Source organism: Sceloporus undulatus, chromosome 3 (genome assembly GCF_019175285.1).
Source record: "Sceloporus undulatus isolate JIND9_A2432 ecotype Alabama chromosome 3, SceUnd_v1.1, whole genome shotgun sequence".
NCBI classification, from domain to species: Eukaryota; Metazoa; Chordata; class Lepidosauria; order Squamata; family Phrynosomatidae; genus Sceloporus; species Sceloporus undulatus.
Genome location: NC_056524.1, coordinates 144,516,942 through 144,537,747, shown reverse-complemented (window position 1 = coordinate 144,537,747; position 20,806 = coordinate 144,516,942). Strand labels below are relative to the sequence as shown.

General features: G+C 41.9%; 1 protein-coding gene across 1 annotated transcript in view; it reads left to right on the top strand.

The window, feature by feature from the left end:
• Positions 1 to 20,806, top strand: part of LOC121926472 (WASH complex subunit 2C-like) — a 293,675-nt gene that overhangs the window by 204,751 nt on the left and 68,118 nt on the right. Inside the window, exons 3-6 of the mRNA XM_042459487.1 lie at positions 2,835 to 2,928; positions 4,160 to 4,213; positions 4,312 to 4,370; positions 5,280 to 5,324. Coding sequence (XP_042315421.1) covers positions 4,165 to 4,213; positions 4,312 to 4,370; positions 5,280 to 5,324 — 153 coding nt within the window. The 5' untranslated portion in view covers positions 2,835 to 2,928; positions 4,160 to 4,164. The remainder of the gene's footprint in view (positions 1 to 2,834; positions 2,929 to 4,159; positions 4,214 to 4,311; positions 4,371 to 5,279; positions 5,325 to 20,806) is intronic.

The following is a 20,806-nucleotide window of genomic DNA, read 5'->3' as shown; positions in this document are numbered from 1 at the left end:
TTTAATCCACTTTTAAAATCTTCCACATTGGCAGCCTAAAGTAGGTGTGATTTCCCCACCCTTTTCTCTTTCAGCTGAGAGATTAAAGGTTTTTTAAACATTTGTCAGGAAATTTGTACCTGTTTGGAGGCCCCTCTCGTCATCTGGTTACTTGCGCTCCCAGCTTGTTCACAGTGGTATAGTCCAAACAGGAAGATTTAATTAACACTCAATTACAGTTGGCCCTTCTTATACACGGATTTTTTTTATACACGGATTCAAGCATCCACGGTTTGAAAATATTAAAAAAAAGTATAAATTTCAAATATCAAACCTTGATTTTCCATTTTTTTATAAGGGACACCATTTTGCTCTGCCATTATATTTAATGGGACTTGAGCATCCACGGATTTTGTTATACACGGGGGATCTTGGAACCAAACCCCAGCGTATAACAAGGGTCCACTGTATGTGTTCTTGGGAATGTGGTGGCTAATTGGTTAAGACACTACAGTATTTCTGACAAACAGAAGATGAGAAGGTTGGTAGTTCGAGGCCCAAGTGCTACATAATGAAGTGAGCTCCTGACACTAGTCCCAGCTTCTGCCAACTTAGCAATTCGAAAGCATGCAAATGCAAGTACAGTACATAAATAGGTACAACTTCAGTGGGAAGATAACGTTTTGTACAGTCATCCTGGCCACATGACCACCGTAGTAGTCCTGGGAGAATGCTGGATCATTGGCTTAATAATGAAGAAGAGCACCACTCCCTACAGTTGGTTACAACTAGACATTCATGTCAAGAGGCTATTTTTACCTTTCTTAAAGTGTTCTTAAGTATGGTAAAGTGTTCTTAAATATCCAGTTATTTAATATGGGAGAGTAACCATGCAGCTTAGTAATCTTTTGGGCTATTACATTAAAAGGAACAAACATATGTGTGCGTGTGTGCGCAAGCACACACAGAGATATGCATATGTACCCCTCCACTCCCCTTGGGGAGGTATATAGACTTTTCATTTTCTCGGCATATAACTTACCATTTCATGCCATCTGTTGAAGCATTATATAGACATTTCATGAAGGCCATTATGTGTAACAAATCTTACATACATAATTTTGGGTCATTCTATCCCATATGTCATCTGTGGAGGAAATAATATTTGTCACAACATGCATCTATGGAAAATGGTATTCTTCCACAGGCATTGCATTTCCCAGTAGATAAGAGCCCCACATCCTGTAGTTTTTCTGAACCCTAGAAGGCCAAGACTAAGGCCTTCTAGGGTTAAGAAAAACTACAGGATGTGGGACTCTTATCTACTGGAAATGGACGTATCACAGGTAAGAACCAATGTCCCTATCCATTGCATTATCCATTATATAGTCCTTGGATGCATTTATGATCCAGACATGAATTGACTATTTACCATAATCTATTTAATATGGAGAGTGGACATTTTCTTTCCATCTGTTTTACCAATATTTCAAGAATATTTACCAGCTAGAATCGCAGCATCAGAATAAAAGCTGTCATAGAAAGGTTTGACTGAGTTGGAGGCTGTGTGAACAACCTAACCTTTGCACCTGAGAAGGTAGTTTTTATATGGTTTCCAGCATCTATCTGCCCATTCAGAGATGGATCCAGCTAATCCCCCCCCCCCAGGTTGTAGTGGCCCTCTGTACAAGGCCAATAAATGATCAAGCACTGACCATCACTGTGCTTTTGTCTGCCAACAGATGATTGCATTAGATATGAATTAGCCTGTGGCTGTGCAATGCAGTATAGTTTTTTTTTCTCTGTACACAGATTACCTGTTTGTTATTTACTCTGTCAGATTCTCTTATTTCCTTTGTTTTGGTTTATGTGGCTACATGCCCAGAACTGGCTGTAAGGTTGAAATTTTTACATAGATATCTGGCTTTTTACTCTACAAATTCACATTTATTTTAAATTTTGGAAAACATCTACCAAAATAGCATTCAGCCTATAAGCAACCATGACTATAACTTTTGATAATTAATTTGATCATTCACTTATCTAATGAATGAAAAAAGGCTGCCTTTAAAATTTACCCTGAATCTTTCACCGTTTGGCTTGATTATTATACATGAATGTATGGAAATTCACTTGTATTTTGGAATAAAGGCACAATGCAACATGTTAGCAGGAGGACAGAAAGACTCACATTTAGTAAAATATTGGATTGGAATGGGAATAATTTCATCTTCCAGCTGTTGAGCTTATTCGGGGGTAGCTGTTGAGCTGTGAGTCTCACCAGCCCTATCCAGCATAGCCATTGGTGACAAATGCTTAGAACTGCAGTCCTGTAACATGTGGAGATTTGTATTACTCTCACAGCAGATTAGATCCATCACATTACCTGGAGGTAATTTTTAATCAATACTGGTAGTCAAATGTAGTTAACAAACCTAGAAATCAGGTCATAGCGTCATGACAGGAGACTATGCAAATTGTTCGGTGTTTTCTGCAGCTTTATCTCTGAAAAGTGAAGTTTGGTCTGTGTAACATATCCCTCCATATCCACAGATTTTTCTATCCACCAGTGAAAATATTCCAAAAAGATATAAATTCCAAAAATCAAGCCTTGATTTTGCCATTTTGTATAAGGACACTATTTTACTATGCCACTGTATTTAATGGGACTTGAGCATCCATGGATTTTGGTATCCACAGAGTGTCCTGAAAACAAATTGCAGTGGGTACCAAAGCCCTGTTGTAATTTATGCATGTGCCTTCATGTTGTCTGTTACCTCATGATGATCCCATGAGTACCATAGGGCTTCCTTAGCTATTAGACACTAAACAACTCTTTATTTCCCTTCTTACAGGATCTTTACATTGAGAGGCCCCTGCCATATTTAATTGGCTCCCAGTTCTTCATAGAGCAAGACGATGTTGGACTTGGTGATCTCTCCAGTGAAGGTAGAGCCTAATGTTTTATGACTTAGGATGGAATAAGAATCATACAATCATAGAATAGAATCATAGAATTGTAGAGTTGGAAGAGACCGCAAGGGTCATCCAGTCCAACCCCCTGTCATGCAGGAAATCTCAATCAAAGCATCCCTGACAAATGGCCAGCCTCTGCTTAAAGACCTCTAAAGAAGGAGAGTCCACCACATTCTGAGGGAGTGTGTTCCACTGTCGAACAGCCCTTACTGTCAGGAAGTTCCTCCTAATGTTGAGGTGGAATCTCTTTTCCTGTAGCTTGCATCCAATGTTCCGGGTTACTGTTCTCTGGAGCAACAGAAAACAAGCTTGCTCCCTCCTCAATATGACATCCCTTCAAATTTTTAAACAGGGCTATCATATCACCTCTTAACCTTCTTTTCTCCAGGCTAAACTTCCCCAGCTCCCTAAGTCATCCCTCATAGGACATGGTTTCCAGATCTAATGGGAGTTGTAGTGCAAAAATATAGTGGGTACTGGGTTGTGTAAATCTACATTAAAGGATATGCTGGTGCCTGGGAAATTCTATAATAATAATTTATAATACTATCTCATAGTATTTCAGCTTTTAGTGCTCTCAAAGTGACTTATCTTTGTTTTTTCAGCAATCCTGTAGTACTTTGATTACTGCTTCAGTATGTGATAATTGTTGAGCATTTTTAGTATCCTCAAATTGTATGGTTGTCATTTGTGATGTTGATATTATGCACCTGTCCAGACTAATTTATCAGCAGACATCTGAGTTCTTTGCAGAAATAAATTTTATTTGGACATATGTTCTACATGTGATGATGCCAATATTAAAAACAAACTCTTCATTCAGTAGTGCTTTATGTAGGATGATCCAGAATGGCATTGTCCCAAGGAAGAAATTAGTCCCACCTGAAGTTTTATATCCAGTCTTGTGTGGTGGTGGAGTTGAAATCTTTGTGTTATTGCTGCTCCTTGCTTGTACATGTAAGCTCTTTTGCTTAGTCTTACATGTGTTTGAATGACTCCACTTACAAATCAAAAGTTGATTCAGTATATGATTGGAGGGGATTTTTTTTGCTTCAATTCAAGTGTTACTTTTTGTCAAAGAACTAGAGACATTTTGCAGTTTATAATCAACTAAACTACATGACAAAAAAGGGAAAAATTGGGAAAAGAAGCGAAAAATGTGAGTTCAAGTATGAGTTCTTCCCTGTTATTATGTAATCTCTAGGTGGAATGTTGGGGGCATTCTACAGATTATGGGGCAGGAACTTCCAACAGCAAAGTAAGCATCTGTTGTACCTGTTTTGAAATGTGATCTGGACAAAAGCACTTGGAATATGATCAGTTCAGATTAATCTTTTTCTTTCCTCTGTGGAGCAGAAGGTACAATGGATAGTGATCGTGGGAGCATGATTGACAGTGAAGGACAAGCTGAAGAGGTAAGAAGAGAAGTCTCATCCTCAGTATTTTTGTCTTGTTTTCATCAAAACAAAGAAATTAAACACCTGGGAAAGGGCAGGAATTCATGGTTTATCATGCTGGTAATCCCAGATTTAATATATCTTTAATATGGTAAAATGTTATAAATAAAATACTTGGACATTCTTAATTCTGCTTCAGTATACTTGAGGTTTTCTTCTCTCTTTTTTAGACTTAATTTTTTAAATTTTTATTGAGTTTTAAAATGATACAACCACACATTCTTAAACATTGACACACAGATGCTCTAAAAGATTCGTTTGATTGGTGTCCTTTGCTCAGGGAAGTTCTTCAGTCAAATCAACGCTATCTCACTTCTCTTTTCAACCCTTTTGTAAATCAGCTATTTGGTCCTATACCCTCCAAAAATTGGATCAAACTTCCACTCTTCATTTAAACTTTCTTTGTTCCTCAACCCTACAACTACTATTCCAATTTCCTTATCATCTCCTGCATATTCTCTATCTTCATTCTTTTCATTCTTCACTTATCTCTCATTCTCCAGACATACCTACTCATGCCTTCTTCACTTTTTTAACCTTCTACGTTATCTTCCAATGCCTTCTCTGGTGTGTCTCTTCTTAACTCATATTCAATGTATCAGCTTCTCTCCACAATTCACATACTAAAATTTCCACCTATTTATAAAGCCTATTACTCTTTTTTGTCTTGATTATCTTTCATTAAACTAAATAATTCTTATAAGATTTAAATCTAAAAGATAATTGTATGCCTCCAGAATCAAAGTAAACCAAGTCCTAATGTATTCTAGTAAAAAGATGATTATATTTCCTTTCCTATAAATGATGGAAAGGAAGCAGCATTTATACCTTTAGAGGTTTTCTTCTTAAGCTGCGTTTGTGTTTCAGGAATTGGAAGAATTTGAGGATGTAAGTGAAGATGATCAGAGGCCGGTAAGAAATGTACTCAGTCTGCTATTTATTGTGCCTTTATCATAACCACAGATGCCTGTGCAAAGAGGGAAAATAGTGTGCCATCTTGTTGAGTATTAGGGCTCTGACAAGGGAATCAAAAGACAAATAAAGTCTTCCTAGCATATGTACAATATAATAATAATTTAATTTTTATTTAAAAGCACACAGGGTTAAGTTTAAAATGAACAACATTTGTAAAAAGTACAGAACACTAGTGTTACAGTGCATTGCGGAAGTATTCTCTCAACTTTGGATTTTTCCACATTTTTAAAAAAAATTATTTCAGTTAAAACCATTCAAAACATATAAGACATATAAAGACTTTAAATTTATATTCATTCCTTCCACATACATCATACCTTAAACTACATATTCTAACATCTATCACTTACACACATAAGCCCCGAACCCAAGTCCCCTAGCCACCCCTTATCCCACATAATACCTACCACTTACCTAAAATCATGCAGAGATACCACCATTATCTTAACCAGGGGTCGGCAACCTCCGGGCCCGCGGGCCGGAATGCGGCCCGCGGAGGCCTGCCGCCTGGCCCCCAGGTGCTGTTTGCCGCCGCTGCCGCCGCCCGCCACCCGTAAAGGCTCTTCGCCGCTCTGGGCGCCGCCATTTTGGGCGGCAAAATGGTGGCGAAGTCGCGCGCGACCTCCCTGCCATTTTGGGCAAAAAAATGGGCGCCCATAGCGGCCTCTGGGGCTATGGGCGCCGCCATTTTTTCGCCCAAAAATGGAGCCGTAATCTCGCGCGACCTCAGGGGAGGTCGCGCGAGACTTCGCCGCCATTTTGCCGCCCAAATGGCGGCCCCGAGAGGCGAAAAGCTGTGATGGGCAGCCGCGGCAGCAGCAGACGGCGGGCCTTTAGGAGGCCCGCTGCGTCCCTTGGGCCCCCAGGAGGGCTCCGAGGGCGGCAGGGGGGCCTCGGGGGGGCACCACGGCCGCCCCTGGGCCCTCCAGGAGCGCTCCGAGGGCGGCAGGGGCCCTCCCTGCCTCCCGGGGCTCCGCGTGGCCCTCCCCGCCTCCCCCGGGGCTCCACGCGGCCCCAGCGCGGCCCTCCCCCCGCCTCCCCGCAGGGAAGAGCAGGAGGAGGAAGAGGGGCAGCAGGAGGAAGAAAGCAGGAGGAGGACGAAGAGAGAGGAAAAGAAGGTGAGTGAGTGGCCAGAGGCCAGATGGGTTTTTTTATTTTATTTTCAGTTATTTTAATGCTAACAAGTGTCCTGGTTGACAATGGATAGTGTGATGATGATGATGATGATGATGATGATGATTGGTTTTTTTATTTTATTTTCAGTTATTTTTAATTGTCTACAAGTGTCCCTGGCTTGACAATGATAGTATGATGACTGATGTGCTGTGTATGCGATGATGATTATAAGCCAGCTGAGAGGCATGGAGGCATGTTTCTGAAGCCAAGAGAGTGTGACCTTGCAAGTGTGTTTTGTGTGCTTTTAATGCTAACACGTCTCCCTTGCTTTAAATGAAAAAACACTTGAGAAAGTATGCAATACCTGTTAGACTGATAGAGTGTGACTTGCAAAGTGTGTTTTTTGTTTTTAATGCTAACAAGTCCCTTGATTTGACAATTTGTATGATGTGTTGCAGCTTGAGAAGTATGCATACACTGTTTATTTTCAGAAGCTGAGAGGTGTGCTATGCAAATGTGTTTTGTGTGCTTTATGCTTAAAACAGCCCTCCCTGATTTGACAATGATGTTGGTGGTGATTAATGCAATGATGATGATGACATGATAATGTGAGTCCAGCTTGAGAGGCATGCACGCACTAGTTTCCTGACCAAGAGATGTGACTTCCAAAGTGGCCTTTTCTGTGTGTTTTGGTTCTTAATAGCAATAACTGTAATTGATATCAGAAAGCCTCTGGGGCAAGGCCAATGTAAATTGCTGTGATTTTTACAAACCCATTGCGAGTGACAGAAAACCAAAGTCCCTTTACCAATACACATTTCTGAAGTACCTTGGTCCAAGACGGTGAACCACCTTGACTTTCAATATGCTAGCCAGAAACCATCTAATGTTAACCAAGGGGTTGATTATGAATAAGCCCTGAAATATGCAAGAGGCCATGTTAGTAAAGCCATGTGAAATGCCAACTGTGCTGTTGTTGTGTTTTGAATGCAGATTGGGGGTGTTTGTCCAGAAAGGCACCGAGGAGAGAGGGCGGGCACACGCCTCTCCTCCTTGCAGGGCTTTGGTAGAGCTCCGCCCCCGAGAGTGGTCGCCCCGGAGGGTGGCTCCGCCCCGGAGGTGGAAGCTCTGCCCCCAGCATGCAGCCACCCCCAGAGGTGGAGCTCCACCCCCGGCTTCGGCCCCCCCGACTTGTCGGGGGACACCAACCCGGCCTCCCGGCTCCAAAAGGTTGCCTACCCCTGTCTTAACAGTTCTTTCTCTCACTATTTCTTCTTAACTTCCACTTCTTTTCAGTGAACTAATTTATATAACCGCCATGCTATAACATCAGTGGATTTTCTTCTCTCTCACTTTTTCTTTTCTTCCAATTTTCGCTTGTAGATAACACACAAAATGTGGGGAAATCCTTGGAGAAAAGGATTTTTCCACATTTGATGTGTTACTTAGAATGAAATTGATTCATTTGGCTTGATGTACACAAGATAGTCAACGTTGTGTGTGATCAACACAAAATATTTTTATTTGGTTAAAAATTAAATAAAAAACGAACTGGCATTTCTAGTTCCAAAAATATTCACCTATTACTGTGGTATGCTTAAATAAGCCCTGGTTGCAACACATTGCATCCAAGTAGTCCACCTAAGTATTAAAATGGAATCTGTGCTCAGTTAGAGTGACACATTATCTCAAATGAAAAGAACTGTTTTGGAAGGTCCTAGAGTTTTTGGAGGGCACATCTAAATAAATAGCAGCATAAAGAGCAAGGAGCTATAAAAGAATCCAGAAATAAATTAGGCTTCGGTTATTAAAAGTCATATCCCAAACAACAACATCATCAGACCACCACTTAATCCATTACAACAAAGTGGAGGCATAACTCAAAACAACCATCCATTAAAACTCAGGTGACTGGGTAATCAGGGCATTGATCGGAAGTGAACAAGATGCCATAGTAACTCCGAAGGTGCTGAGAGAGATCTAATAGTTAGAGAGGAGAAATAGCCCCATGGTATATCTCTCACTCAGATGATCGACAAAGCAGGGCTTCACAGAAAAGTGGTAAGAAGAATAGTTTTGCTGAACGATCCATATCAATTTACTATTTGAACTTTGAAAAAAAACCCGATGTGGTAGACACAGCAACTGGTGGGGGAAAGTTCTCCAATGAGACCAAAAAATGAACTTTTTGGCCTTGCCTCAGAATTCTATGCATGTGCAAAACAAAATGCACGTTGCCCTAAGAACAACCATCCCCAAGGTCGCATGGTTGTGGCTCCCAATATTCTGGGAGATGCTTTTCCCTTACAGGCTCTGGGAAACTGGTCAATTATGATGGCAAGTTGAATGGGGCCAAATATAGGGCAAATGTAGAGGAAAACTCTATTTCATTCTGTAGGGGACTTGTATGGAGGTTCAACTTCCAACAGGAAAATGGCTGTAAGCCCACGCTGCAGTAGCACTGGAGTGGTTTAAAAAGAAGAACCTGAATTTTCTTTGGCCCAGTCAAAGGCCAGATCTTAGTCTGAATGGGAATCTGTGGCAAACACTTGAAAGTTGCTGTGTCACAGTGCTCCCCATCAAACTTGATAAAGCTGGAAACACTTTTCTCAAGACCAGTTGGCAGATCACGATTTCAGATTTGCAAAGCTGATAGAGACGGCTCAAAGAAGAGTGAGAACTTTAACGGCTGCCGAATGTTACTTTCTACCAATGTACTTGGACTAGTGCTGGTGGTGAATGCCTAATAAACTGATAAGTGTCAGTGCGCTTTTGTTACTTAACTTCACTCACAGTAAAATAATTTTTGAACTTTTACAGTGTTGAATGCCTTGTAAATGGTGACAATGCCAATATAAAATCAATTTCAGTTCCAAGTTATAATGCAACAAAAAGTCAAAGCCAGGTGGCGGATGCTTTTTACAGGGCTTTATATGAGGGTTCAATATTGGGAAGCTACTCACTGAAAAACAGTATCTATGAAGTTGGCTAAGTATCACCAGAGAGAAGATTGCTTTGTCACCATGCTGCATGCAACATCAGATACAGTGTTTTCCCATTCCCCCTCGCCCCAAGAAAAAATAGCATTGATAAGTGATGAAGAAGAGGATCTTTTTGGTGACTCTGAAAAGGGAGAAGAGGATGAAGGACTCAGAAGACATACAAAACTGGTAAGGAATGGCTTCCATAGTATGATTGCAATGGGAAAATTTTCCAAAGGGCAGTTTTCTTCTTGTTTTGGATGTCACCAAAACTATTCAAAGCTACAGTGATGGCATTTGATGCTGAAACAGCCACATGCTTTTAAAGCCTATAGGCTGTATCAAGACTGGTGCTGTATAAGACTGTACTGGAAATACAATAAGCAAACATGCTGGGTCCTGCCTGATATGGGCCTAACACAATTATTGAATAGAAAGTTATTTGTGGTTGGTGGCTACTTACTTGTCATATCAATTCAATACACATGTTTTCTTTAGCTCAAGGAAGGCATAAGAAACTTCTGGCCTGCAGGCCAATTCATTCATAGAGTCCTTCATTCAGCCAGCGTCTTTACATCCAACCCCACCTCAGGTCTGTTTCCTCTCCTGATACAGAAAAGATTTTGTCTCTGATCAAAAATGTTTTTTTTTTCCATATTCAGATGCTGATTCATTTTCACCTGCTGCTGAAAAAAGTCTTGAGAGAAATAGACACTGAGCAATTAAGAACTACTTATTTTTGAGGGGCTTGCTGATTATTTTTGAGTACATGGCAAGGCCTACTAACAAATAGACTTGCTGGTCTTAAAACACTAGAGTTTATTATATTTTTTAAAAATAAACTTGGTTGCCATAATTCTCTCCCACAAAACTGGACAAATGGAGACCTTCAAGAAATATGAAGGCCATGACCAACTAAAAGCCAAAAATAAAAAAACAGTAATAATAAAAAAATTACTATATAATTTATACTTCTCAGTCATTGCATCTTAGCAAACTATTTTGGCACTCCCTCTGTGTTTCCAAGTTCTAACAACTGGACCCTTGGCAAGAGCTTTATACCTGTCCAAATGCCTCTAGCTACAAAAATCTTCCCTTGGCTTCTAAGATCTGACAGTGGCACCCCTCCTGACATGTTGCAAATGCTTTCTTTTCTTTTTTAAAATTTTTTATTGATAACAAAATCTCAACCTATCAACACTACCAACAAACCTATAATATTGGTTTCAATACCAAACCACACAAAAAAAAACTACGGAAATCTAAAACAATTTACTACTTTCTATACAAAGTGGCTTCCACAAAGTACGTTATTTTCCGGTATGTTTTTTTGTATAAGACGCACACCCCACTTTTCCAGTTTAAAATATAGAGTGGGATCTAACTTGCCGTATGAGACCCACCCCTCTTCCAGTGCACACAAAAAAATTAAAAAACATCACTGCATTACCCACCATTCTCTAATCTTGGCTTGCTTGCTTGCTTGCCCTGCTTGCTTATCTCTCTCGCTCTCTCTCATCTCTCTCTCTCTCATCTCTCTCTCATCTATAACTCGCTCATCTAATATCTCCCCCTCCTCTCTATTTCTCTGTCCTCTCATCTATCTCTCTATTTCTCTAATCAGATCTATCTCCCATCCCCTACCTCTCTCTCTCCTATTTCTCTCTACTCTTCCCTCTCTCTCTGTCTATCTCCCTCTCTCTCTCCCTCCCTCCCCCCTCTCTCCCTCCCTCCCTCCCCCTCTCTCCCTCTCTCTCTCTCTCTCTCCCCCTCCTCCTATCTCCCTCTCTCTCTCCTCTATTTCCTCTATCTATTTCTCTCCCATCTCCTAGCATCTCTCTATCTATCTATCTCCTATCTATTTCTCTTCCTCATATAAATCATCTATATCTCATCTATCCTCTATTATCTCTATCTACTCTCTACCTCTCGCCTCTCCCCCTCTCTCTCTCTATCTGTTTCTCCTCTCTCATCTATCTCTATCGCTTCCCTCCTCTCTCTATTCTATTTCTCTCTCTCTCTTTTATCTCTTTCGCCCCCCTCTCCCCTCTCTCTTTATATAAATACATCACTTTATTCTATTTATCTCTCTCTCTAGCTTCTCCTCTCCTCTCTCTCTTTTCTCTCTCGCTCCTCTATCTATAATCTAGTCTATGTCTAGCTAGGTCTATCCTATCTATCTATCTTCTAGCTATTTCTCTTCTCTCATCTATCTGTCTATCTATCGTCCTCGCTCTCTCTCTCTGTTCTATCTCCCTCTCCTCTCTTCCCTCTTTGCTCCTTTTTCCTCTCTCTTCCTCCTATCTCTGCTTATCGATCTCCCGCCTCCCTCTCGATTTCTCTCCTTGTCTCCTCCCTCTCTCTCGCGGGGTCCGCTCTATTCTATTTCTCTCTATCAGCAGATCTTATCTGTCTGTAGTCGGTCTGTCGGTCTGTCTCGTCCTCTCTAATCGTCTCTCCTCTCCCCTCCCATCCCCCGGATCTCTATTGCTCTTTCTCTTCGCTCTCTATCCTCCCTCCCTCCTCATGGGATCCGGTCCCCACCCTCCCCATCTCTCCCCCTCTCTCATTCTCCCTCTCGTCCTCTCTGCTATCTCTAGCTCTCTCTATCCTCTCTATCGCCCCCCTCTGATCTCCCTCGCTCTCTCCGCCCCCCCCCCTCTCCTCCTCTCACCTCTCTCAACCATCTCTCTCCTCCCTCTCGCTCCCCTCTCTCATCCTCCCTTCTCTATCGATACCCTCTCTTAGCTCTCCCTCCCTCGCTCCGCCTCCGTCTCTCTCTCTCTCCTATCTATCTATCTATCTATCTATCTATCTATCTATCGAAAGCTCTAAAGAATCGATCTCTCTATCGATCTACCCCCTCTCGCGTCTCGCGCTCTATAATATAATATATATATTATATATAAGCTAGCTATCTACTTATCTCTCTCTCCATCTCGCTCTCTCTCCACTATCTATTATATCTTATCTCTCTCTCTCCCCTCCCCCTCTCTAGCTATATATTACCCACTCCTTCTATCTCTATTTTCTCTCTCTCTCATTTTTTATTTTTATTTTTATTACCCCATGGGCCTTTGCTGAGGCCTTCAAAGCCTGCCTTGCATGCAGGCAGTGCCCTGGCCTACTATAGGCCAAGTTTAGGGGGCCTGATGCCCACAAACGCTGGCTTCCAACAGGCTTCGGAGGGCTTTGGAAGCCGGCAGCCAGGGAGGCACCCTCGCGCCGGCTTCCAAAGGGCTCTGCAGGGCTTTGGAAGCTGGCAGGACAACCAGGTAAGTGCTCTTACCGGCGTACAAGACGCCCCCCCAACTTTTGACCCCATTTTAGAGGGTCAGAAAGTAGTCTTGTATGCCGGAAAATACGGTAAATGCATTATTTACATTACTAACCATGTCATATCTCCTGAGTAAACATCTGCAAATAAAAGGTTTTTCATTTCTCAACAGAAATGTCTAATTTAAGAGTTGTTATATATCATAATGATAAATCTTTTTCTTTATATCTTTTTAGGCATTCCCATTCCCTTTCTGCCTTTTCTTTATCCAAATCTTTTAGCGATGCCGTCAGTATGTCCATTTCTATTGCTTCTTCTAATCTGCTTATCCACTCTTTTTCTGTTGGGTTTTTTTTTCTGCTTTCAATAACTAGCATAAAAAATTCTAGGTATTGTAACCATATATAAAATAATACGTATATGTTTTTTTCAGTTTCTTTTTCTAACAATTCTGTCATATTTAATAAAAATAATAAAGGACTAAATGATAATGTTATTCCTAACATCTTTGATATCAGAGTGTGTATTTTTCCCCAATATTTTCCCACCTCTGTACACTTCCACCAAAAGTGGTAAAAAGTTCCTCTGTGTTTGCAACATTTTCAACAATTGCCGCTTCCATTCTTATACATTTTGCTTAACTTATCTGGAGATATGTACCAGTGATAAATCATCTTAATATAATTTTCCTTATAATTTTGACAAAGTGTGAAAGAATTAGTATCACGCCAGGATTTCTCCCATAGATCAATTTCTATTGTATCTCTTGTGCCCTGGGCCCATTTTATCATACAATGCTTCACACTTTCACGTTCCAAATCCCTTTACTTCAATAATTTGTAGTATTTTGAAATATATACCCTTTTATCATCAAAAATTATACTATCAAGTTCATTTTTCTTGTCTGTAAAATCATACTCTTTTTTTATCAATTTTATATCTTTCAAAAATCTATCTATATAGAAACCAATTCTTATTGATCTCATTTCCTAATTCCTTGCTATATTTCAATGTTAAAGAGTTTTTCTCTAATGTTAACAGATTCCTGTATGTTAACCATCTCTGACCATCCATTTTTGTTCTTTTATAGAAAGCTTCTTGAATAGAAATCCATAATGGTATTTGTCTATAAAATTGTTTTTTTTTAACTTTAATCCATACTCTAAACAAGGAATTTCTTATAAAGTGATGGCAAAAATCAGTATTAACCTTATCTTTGTCATACCACAAAAATGTGTGGTATCCAAACCTCATTTTAGTATTTTCCATTTCCAACAATTTATCATTTCTTAATAAGATCCATTCTTCAACCCACTGTAAACAGGCTGCATAATAATACAACTTCAAATTAGGTAAACCACAACGCCTTTTCTCTTCTCTTCCGTTAACAACTTCCAAACAATCCTTGCCTTTTTGCCTTGCTAAATAAAATTAGCTAAATTTTGCCATTTCTCAAGAGGCTCTAGGTAGGAAGTTGAAAGAGATGGATGTACAGGTTGTCATCTCATCTCTTCTCCCAGTCAAAGGGCATGGTCCAAGAAGGGAGAAGAAAATAGCAGAAGTGAATAACTGGCCCTGCAGATGGTGCCGCCAAGAACGGTTTGGATTCTTGGATCATGGACTAAGGTTCCATGAGGAAGGACTTCTGGCACGGGATGGGTTCTATCTCACGCCAGTTGGCAAAAACGTTTTTGCCAATAGTCTCAAGAATTTGATCAGGAGGGCTTTAAACTGAGCTATGAGGGGAAGGGAGACAGTATTCTGGAAGCCAAAAGGGCTGGAGAAAATCGGCAAACTGTCATAGAGGGAACAAGACAAACAGAGCAAGGACCCAGAAGTAGGAGGCAAAAAAAACTTGCACAGGCAGCAACTAAAGGGGAGCCATGGTCTGCGATGTCTCTACACTAATGCACAGAGCATGGGAAACAAGCAAGATGAACTCGAACTGCTAGTACAACAAAGCAAATATGATATAATAGGCATCACTGAAACCTGGTGGGATGAGTCTCATGATTGAAATGTAGAAATAAAGGGGTATAACCTTTTAAAGAGAAATAGGCCAAACAGGAAAGGAGGAGGAATAGCCTTATACGTCAGGGACATTTACACCAGTGAAGAGATCCAGGACATCAATCATGGAAGCCAGGTAGAAAGCATCTGGATAAAAATTAAAAGGGAAGGAAACAACAAGGACGTTATTGTGGGAGCCTACTACTGACCCCCAAGTCAGACTGAGGAATTGGATGATGTCTTTCTAGAACAGATGACCACACATTCAGAAAAAAGAGATGTAGTAGTGATGGGTGACTTCAACTATCCTGATGTTTGCTGGAAGTCAAACTCAGCCAAATCCTCCAGGTCTAGCAAATTTCTCACTTGCAATTTCAAACAGTTCCAGTAAGAAAGAAAAAATGGGAGATGTCTCAAGAAACCAGGATGGATGACTAAGGAACTTTCAACTGAACTAACTTTTAAACTGAACATGTATAAGAAATGGAAAAATGGAGAAATCACCAAAGAGGAATTCAAACAAACAGCAATCACATGTAGGGGTAAAGTCAGAAAAGCTAAAGCACAGAATGAACTCAGGCTTGCTAGAGAGGTTAAAAACAGCAAAAGGGGCTTTTTTTTAAAATATGTCCGCAGCAAAAGGAAGAAGAAGAAAATGGTAGGGCCACTGCATGGAGAAAATGGCAAAATGCTAACAGAAGACAGAGAAAAGGCAGAATTACTCGACACCTTCTTTGCCTCTGTGTTTTCAGAAAAGGAAAAGGGTGCTCAACCTGAGGATAATGGAGCAGAGGACAGATTAGGGGAATTTCAGCACAGAATAAGTAAAGAGATAGTACAGGAATATCTGGTTAATCTAAATGAATGTAAGTCTCCAGGACCAGATGAACTCCATCCAAGGGTATTAAAAGAACTGGCAAATCTAATATCGGAGCCATTGGCAATAATCTTTGAAAACTCCTGGAGAACAGGAGAAGTCCCAGCAGACTGGAGGAGGGCAAATGTTGTCCCCATCTTCAAAAAGGAGGGGAAAAGAGGATCCCAGCAATTATCGTCCAGTTAGTCTGACATCAATACCAGGAAAGATTCTAGAGCAGATCATTAAACAGAGAGTCTGTGGACATCTAGAAAGCAATGCCATAATCACAAAAAGTCAACATGAGTTTCAGAGAAAGAAGTCATGCCAGACAAATCTGATCTCTTTTTTTGATAAAATTACCACCTTGGTAGATGAAAGGAATGCTGTGGATATAGTATATCTTGATTTCAGTAAGGCTTTTGATAGAATTCCCCATGACATCCTTGCAAACAAGCTAGTGAAATGTAGGCTAGACAATGTAACTGTTACATGGATTTGTAATTGGCTGACTGATCGAACCCAAAGGGTGCTCAACAGTGGCTCTTTTTCATCCTGGAGAGAAGTGACCAGTGGGCTCCCACAGGGTTCCATCCTGGGCCCAGTGCTATTCAACATCTTTATCAGCGACTTTGATGACAGAATTGGAAGCATACTTATCAAATTTGCAGATGACACCAAATTAGGAGGAGTCATCTGTAAACTCCTTAAGTTTAATATTTAACTTATTAATTTGTACACCTTCTATTTCACCACCGCTGCTTATCTTATTATTAAGCACCTCTAGTACCAAAATAAATAGCAGGGGTGACAAGGGACACCCCTGTCTGTTTCCTCTTTCAGTTGATTTACACTCTGTTATTTCTTGATTGATGAGAATCTGAGCTTTTTGATCTTTATAAATTGCAGAAATCCATCTTATAAACATCTCTCCCATTTCCATCTTTTTAAATGTTTCTGTCATGAAGATCTAATCCATTCTGTCAAATGCTTTTTCAGCATCAACCATGATAATAGCAAACTTACGCTCGTTGTGTTGTTCATAATGCTCCATCAAATTCAATACTGTCCTGATATTGTCTTTTGGCCCTATACAGACAGGCCAAAATAAAGATGCTTCTGGTGACTTTGGCGGTATGGTGTTTCAATGATGCATGCGTCCTAAGAGTCTGGAAGTTGCACCAAAGCTGCACTCCAGTCCTTAGGACTGGAGTGTGGCTTTTGTGCGGATTTTGAACTCTTAGGACGCATGTAACATTTAAACACCATACCTCCAAAGTGACTCGAAACAGCTTTATTTTGCCCTGTCTGTATTTGTCTGCCTGGTATAAAACCATTTTGATCATCTTTTATTATTGTACTTAGAAATGTCTTTAATCTGTTTGCTGAGATCGTAGTAAAATTTTTATAGTTCGTATTGGTTAGTCAAATTGGTCTGAAATTACTTGTCTCTTGCTTCTCACAATTCCCTTTAGGGGTTAAAGATATGTAGGCTCTTTTCCATGAGTGTGGTATCCCTTTTAAATAAATGTCATTCATACCTTCTTTTAGAGGCTCTATTAATACTTCTTCCAATTTCTTGTAGTAAACAGCTGGGAGACCATCTGGAACAGGGGCTTTTTGGATTTTTAATTTTCTAATGGCCTCATATATTTCCTCAGATGTTATTGGGTGTTTAAGTATTTTAAGTTTTCTTTCAATTTATTTCTCTGCTATTAATTTTAACTGTAGCTTCAGGTTATCAATATCACACTTTAGTTTTTTGTCACCTTTTTTCCTCCATTCTTCTCTTTCATACTCAATTCTTGCATTAATTTATTTTCTCTTTCACTCCTTTTTTTACGTTCTCAATTTGATTTTTTATAAATAGTCCTCTAATCACAGCTTTTCCTGCATCCCATATTGTTTTTTTCAACACATCCTCTGTTTTATTTTCTTTGAAGTATAATCTTAAGCTTTCTTTGACAATAGCGACTGTTTTTTTCCTTCCTTTAATATTTCTTCTTGTAATCTCCAAGTATACTGTCTCTTTTTTGGAAAAAGTTTCATCGTTATAAGATTATGGTCTGATTCATAATTCAACATAATATCCATAGATTGGATTAAAGATAGCAAAGATCTAGATGCCAAAAATAAGTCAAGAAAAGGAGTCATGTACTTCTGAAAAGAAAGTAAACCCATTGAATTTTGGTATGCTTTTTAATCATCTCCATCTGTACTCCTCTAACCATGTCTACGATGGTTCTAGCACTCCCTCTCTAGGTTCCCAAGCTCTGACAAAGACACCTCTGAGCATGTATAGAGTGCTTTAGACCATCCAACTGCCTCCAGCTGCAAAACTACTCCCTTTCGCTTCCTAAGCTCTGATATTGACACCCTTAATGAGCATGTGCAGAATGCTTTCTACCCTCCAACCATATCCATCTGCACATCTCTAATAAAGTCCAGCATAATGGTTCTGGCATTCCTGCTCTGGATTCCCAAAAGCTGTGATAAGGGCACCCCGGAGTGTGTGCAGAGTGCTTTTTACCCTCCAGCCCTCCAGCTGCAAATGCTCTCTTCTCTGGCTTCCCAAGCTCTGATAAAGGCACCCCTGAGCATGTACAGACTGCTTTTCATCCACCAAACATCTCCAGCTGCAAATGTCCTTCCTCTGACTTCCCAGGCTCTAGCAAAGGCACCTCTCCTGAGTGTGGGTAAAGTACCTTTGACCCTCCACCTCTGAACGATTGTGTTTGGGTTGGGAGTCTTTTCCCAGCAGAGAGGGTCCTGGCATCCTATAACCTGGGTTATGCACCTCCCATTCGCTCCTGTAGGCAGGGACAAAGAAAGACCGGCCCCTATATAGGGAGGAGCTAACCCTCCTGGACCTCAGTCTTGTTCCTGCCTATGCTCCTAGCAGGACATACTTCTCTAGCCAGCGAAATCCTTTCCTTCGTCGATGCGGTCAGAATTCTTTTTTGCCTCCCTGTCATGGCCAGCCAAGAACAGGTCTCGGAGGATGAGGAGGAGGATGGGCCTCCTCCAGAGCAAGAGCTAATTGAGGCTACACCAGGTGCTAATCCTGCTCTGCCAGGTCCCAGCTGTGATCTCCCAGCCCCAGAGGAGGAGGCTCAGTCAGGTCCTAGTGCTGGTGAGATTCCTCTTGTGGTGCAATAGCCTAGTAGTGACTCTGGGGAGGAATCATGCCTGGACGTGCCTTCCTTTAAGCAAAGAAGGGCTGAGAGTGCTTGCAGGCGTAGATCCAGGAGGATTGCAGAGAGGCAATTAGCAAATCAGCCTCAGGTGGCACGGGAAAGAGTTTCTCTTACTTAAGGAGCAGAGACATATCAACTCAGTGTCAGAGTTTATTGCATGATCCTTTGGTGTGATTGCTGCCGGCACTGGCTCCTTGTTGCCTTGACTCTTGACCTTGGAATGGACTGGACTCTTGTTACCTTCTGCTGCCCTGACCCTGAACCGGACTGACTACGCTGACCTCTGTTTCCCTGACTTCGGCTCTGGCTTTTGGCTTGCTCTTTGACTCCTTGCAAGGTTTTTGGACTGGTTCCAGTGTTTGCTAATTATCTTGCTGAGACATCCTTATTAGCATTGTTTATGTATGCTGGCTGCAGTCTAGTACACTCCCTGCTCCCTCTCCCCGCTGCCTCCCCTCCCCCTCTTGGTGGTGGGCTATGGCAGAGGACCCTAGGAACATTGGTGAAGGGACCTCCCTGGTTCAGGCTTCTCCAGGCCAGGGTCTGTCGGCTCGCCAGGGAGAGCCGGCGGCAGAGGTTGAGCCAGAGGCTCAGCCAGAGGGGAGGATAGCCCTTGGAGGCGCTGAGCAGGCCCCGTCCTTCCGCCCGGGCCGGCCAGGTCCCCAAGGCGTCGAAGAGGCCCCGGCTCCATTCAATCTCCTGGAGGTGAGTTCAATCCAGGAGCTAGGTGATTTTGTAAGGGCTGTCTTCACCCGCGAGGTGGCGAACCTTCTGGGGGTAGGAGACCTCTCCTTAGGGAGACAGGTTGGGGGCCTTCCCGACCCCACGTCCCAGGCCCATGTTAGCGGGGCCACCACAGCCTTCCCCTCTGTCGAGCCCCTGCAGGCCAGGAGCCAAGACGGAGCCTCTGCCACTGCAGAGAGTGCCCGCATGCGTGGGGACCCGGGAGCGGGTCCCTCCTTCGTCCCCCCCAGCCGCCTACCTGCCGCTGGCCTAGAAGACCTCCAGGCTAAACATCCCCAGCTCCCTAAGTCGTTCCTCATAGGGCATGGTTTCCAGACCCTTCACCATTTTTGTCGCCCTCCTTTGGACATGCTCCAGTTTCTCAATGTCTTTTCTGAATTGTGGTGCCCAGAACTGGACACAATATTCTAGGTGGGGCCTGACCAAAGCAGAATATAGTGGCACCATTACTTCTCTTGATCTAGACACTATACTTTTATTGATGCAGCCTAAAATTTCATTTGCCTTTTTAGCTGCCGCATCACACTGTTGACTCATGTTCAACTTGTGGTCTACTTGGACTCCTAGATCCCTTTCACACGTAGTTTTATTCAGCCAGGTGTCCCCCATCCTATATCTGTGCATTTTATTTTTCCGCCCTAAGTGCAATACCTTACATTTCTCTGTGTTGAATTTCATTTTGTTAGCTTTGGCCCAGCTTTCTAGTCTATTCAGGTCATTTTGAATCTTGATCCTGTCCTCTGGGGTATTAGCTATTCCTCCTAATTTGGTGTCATCTGCAAATTTGATAAGTATGCTCCCAATTCTGTCATGATGGAGAAGTTCCAGGTCCCAGTTGTGAATGCCCCGGTGTCCGCTTTGGGCTTGTCCGCCGTCTTCTGTAAGGACAGGGAGGACACCTTAAAAATCCCGGAGGACAAAAATGCTGTGATGGCCCTCAAAAAGGCCCATGAGGCTATGTCAGTGGCTATAAGGGCGGCAGCAGCAGCATCCATAGTGGCTCCGATGGACGAGAGAACTCCTGCAGGAGGTGCCTCTCCATAAGCCCTACCTCAGACAGGGCCTTAACAAGATAGCCTTGGCATCGGCCTACATGGCCAATGGGACGTTAGACACAATCCGGTATTGTGCCAAGGCTCAGGCGGCGACAGTCACGGTTCACCACCAGCTCTGGCTTAAAAACTGGAATGTGGACGCCAAATCCAAGAACAATTTGGCCTTCATTCCCTTTCTTGAGA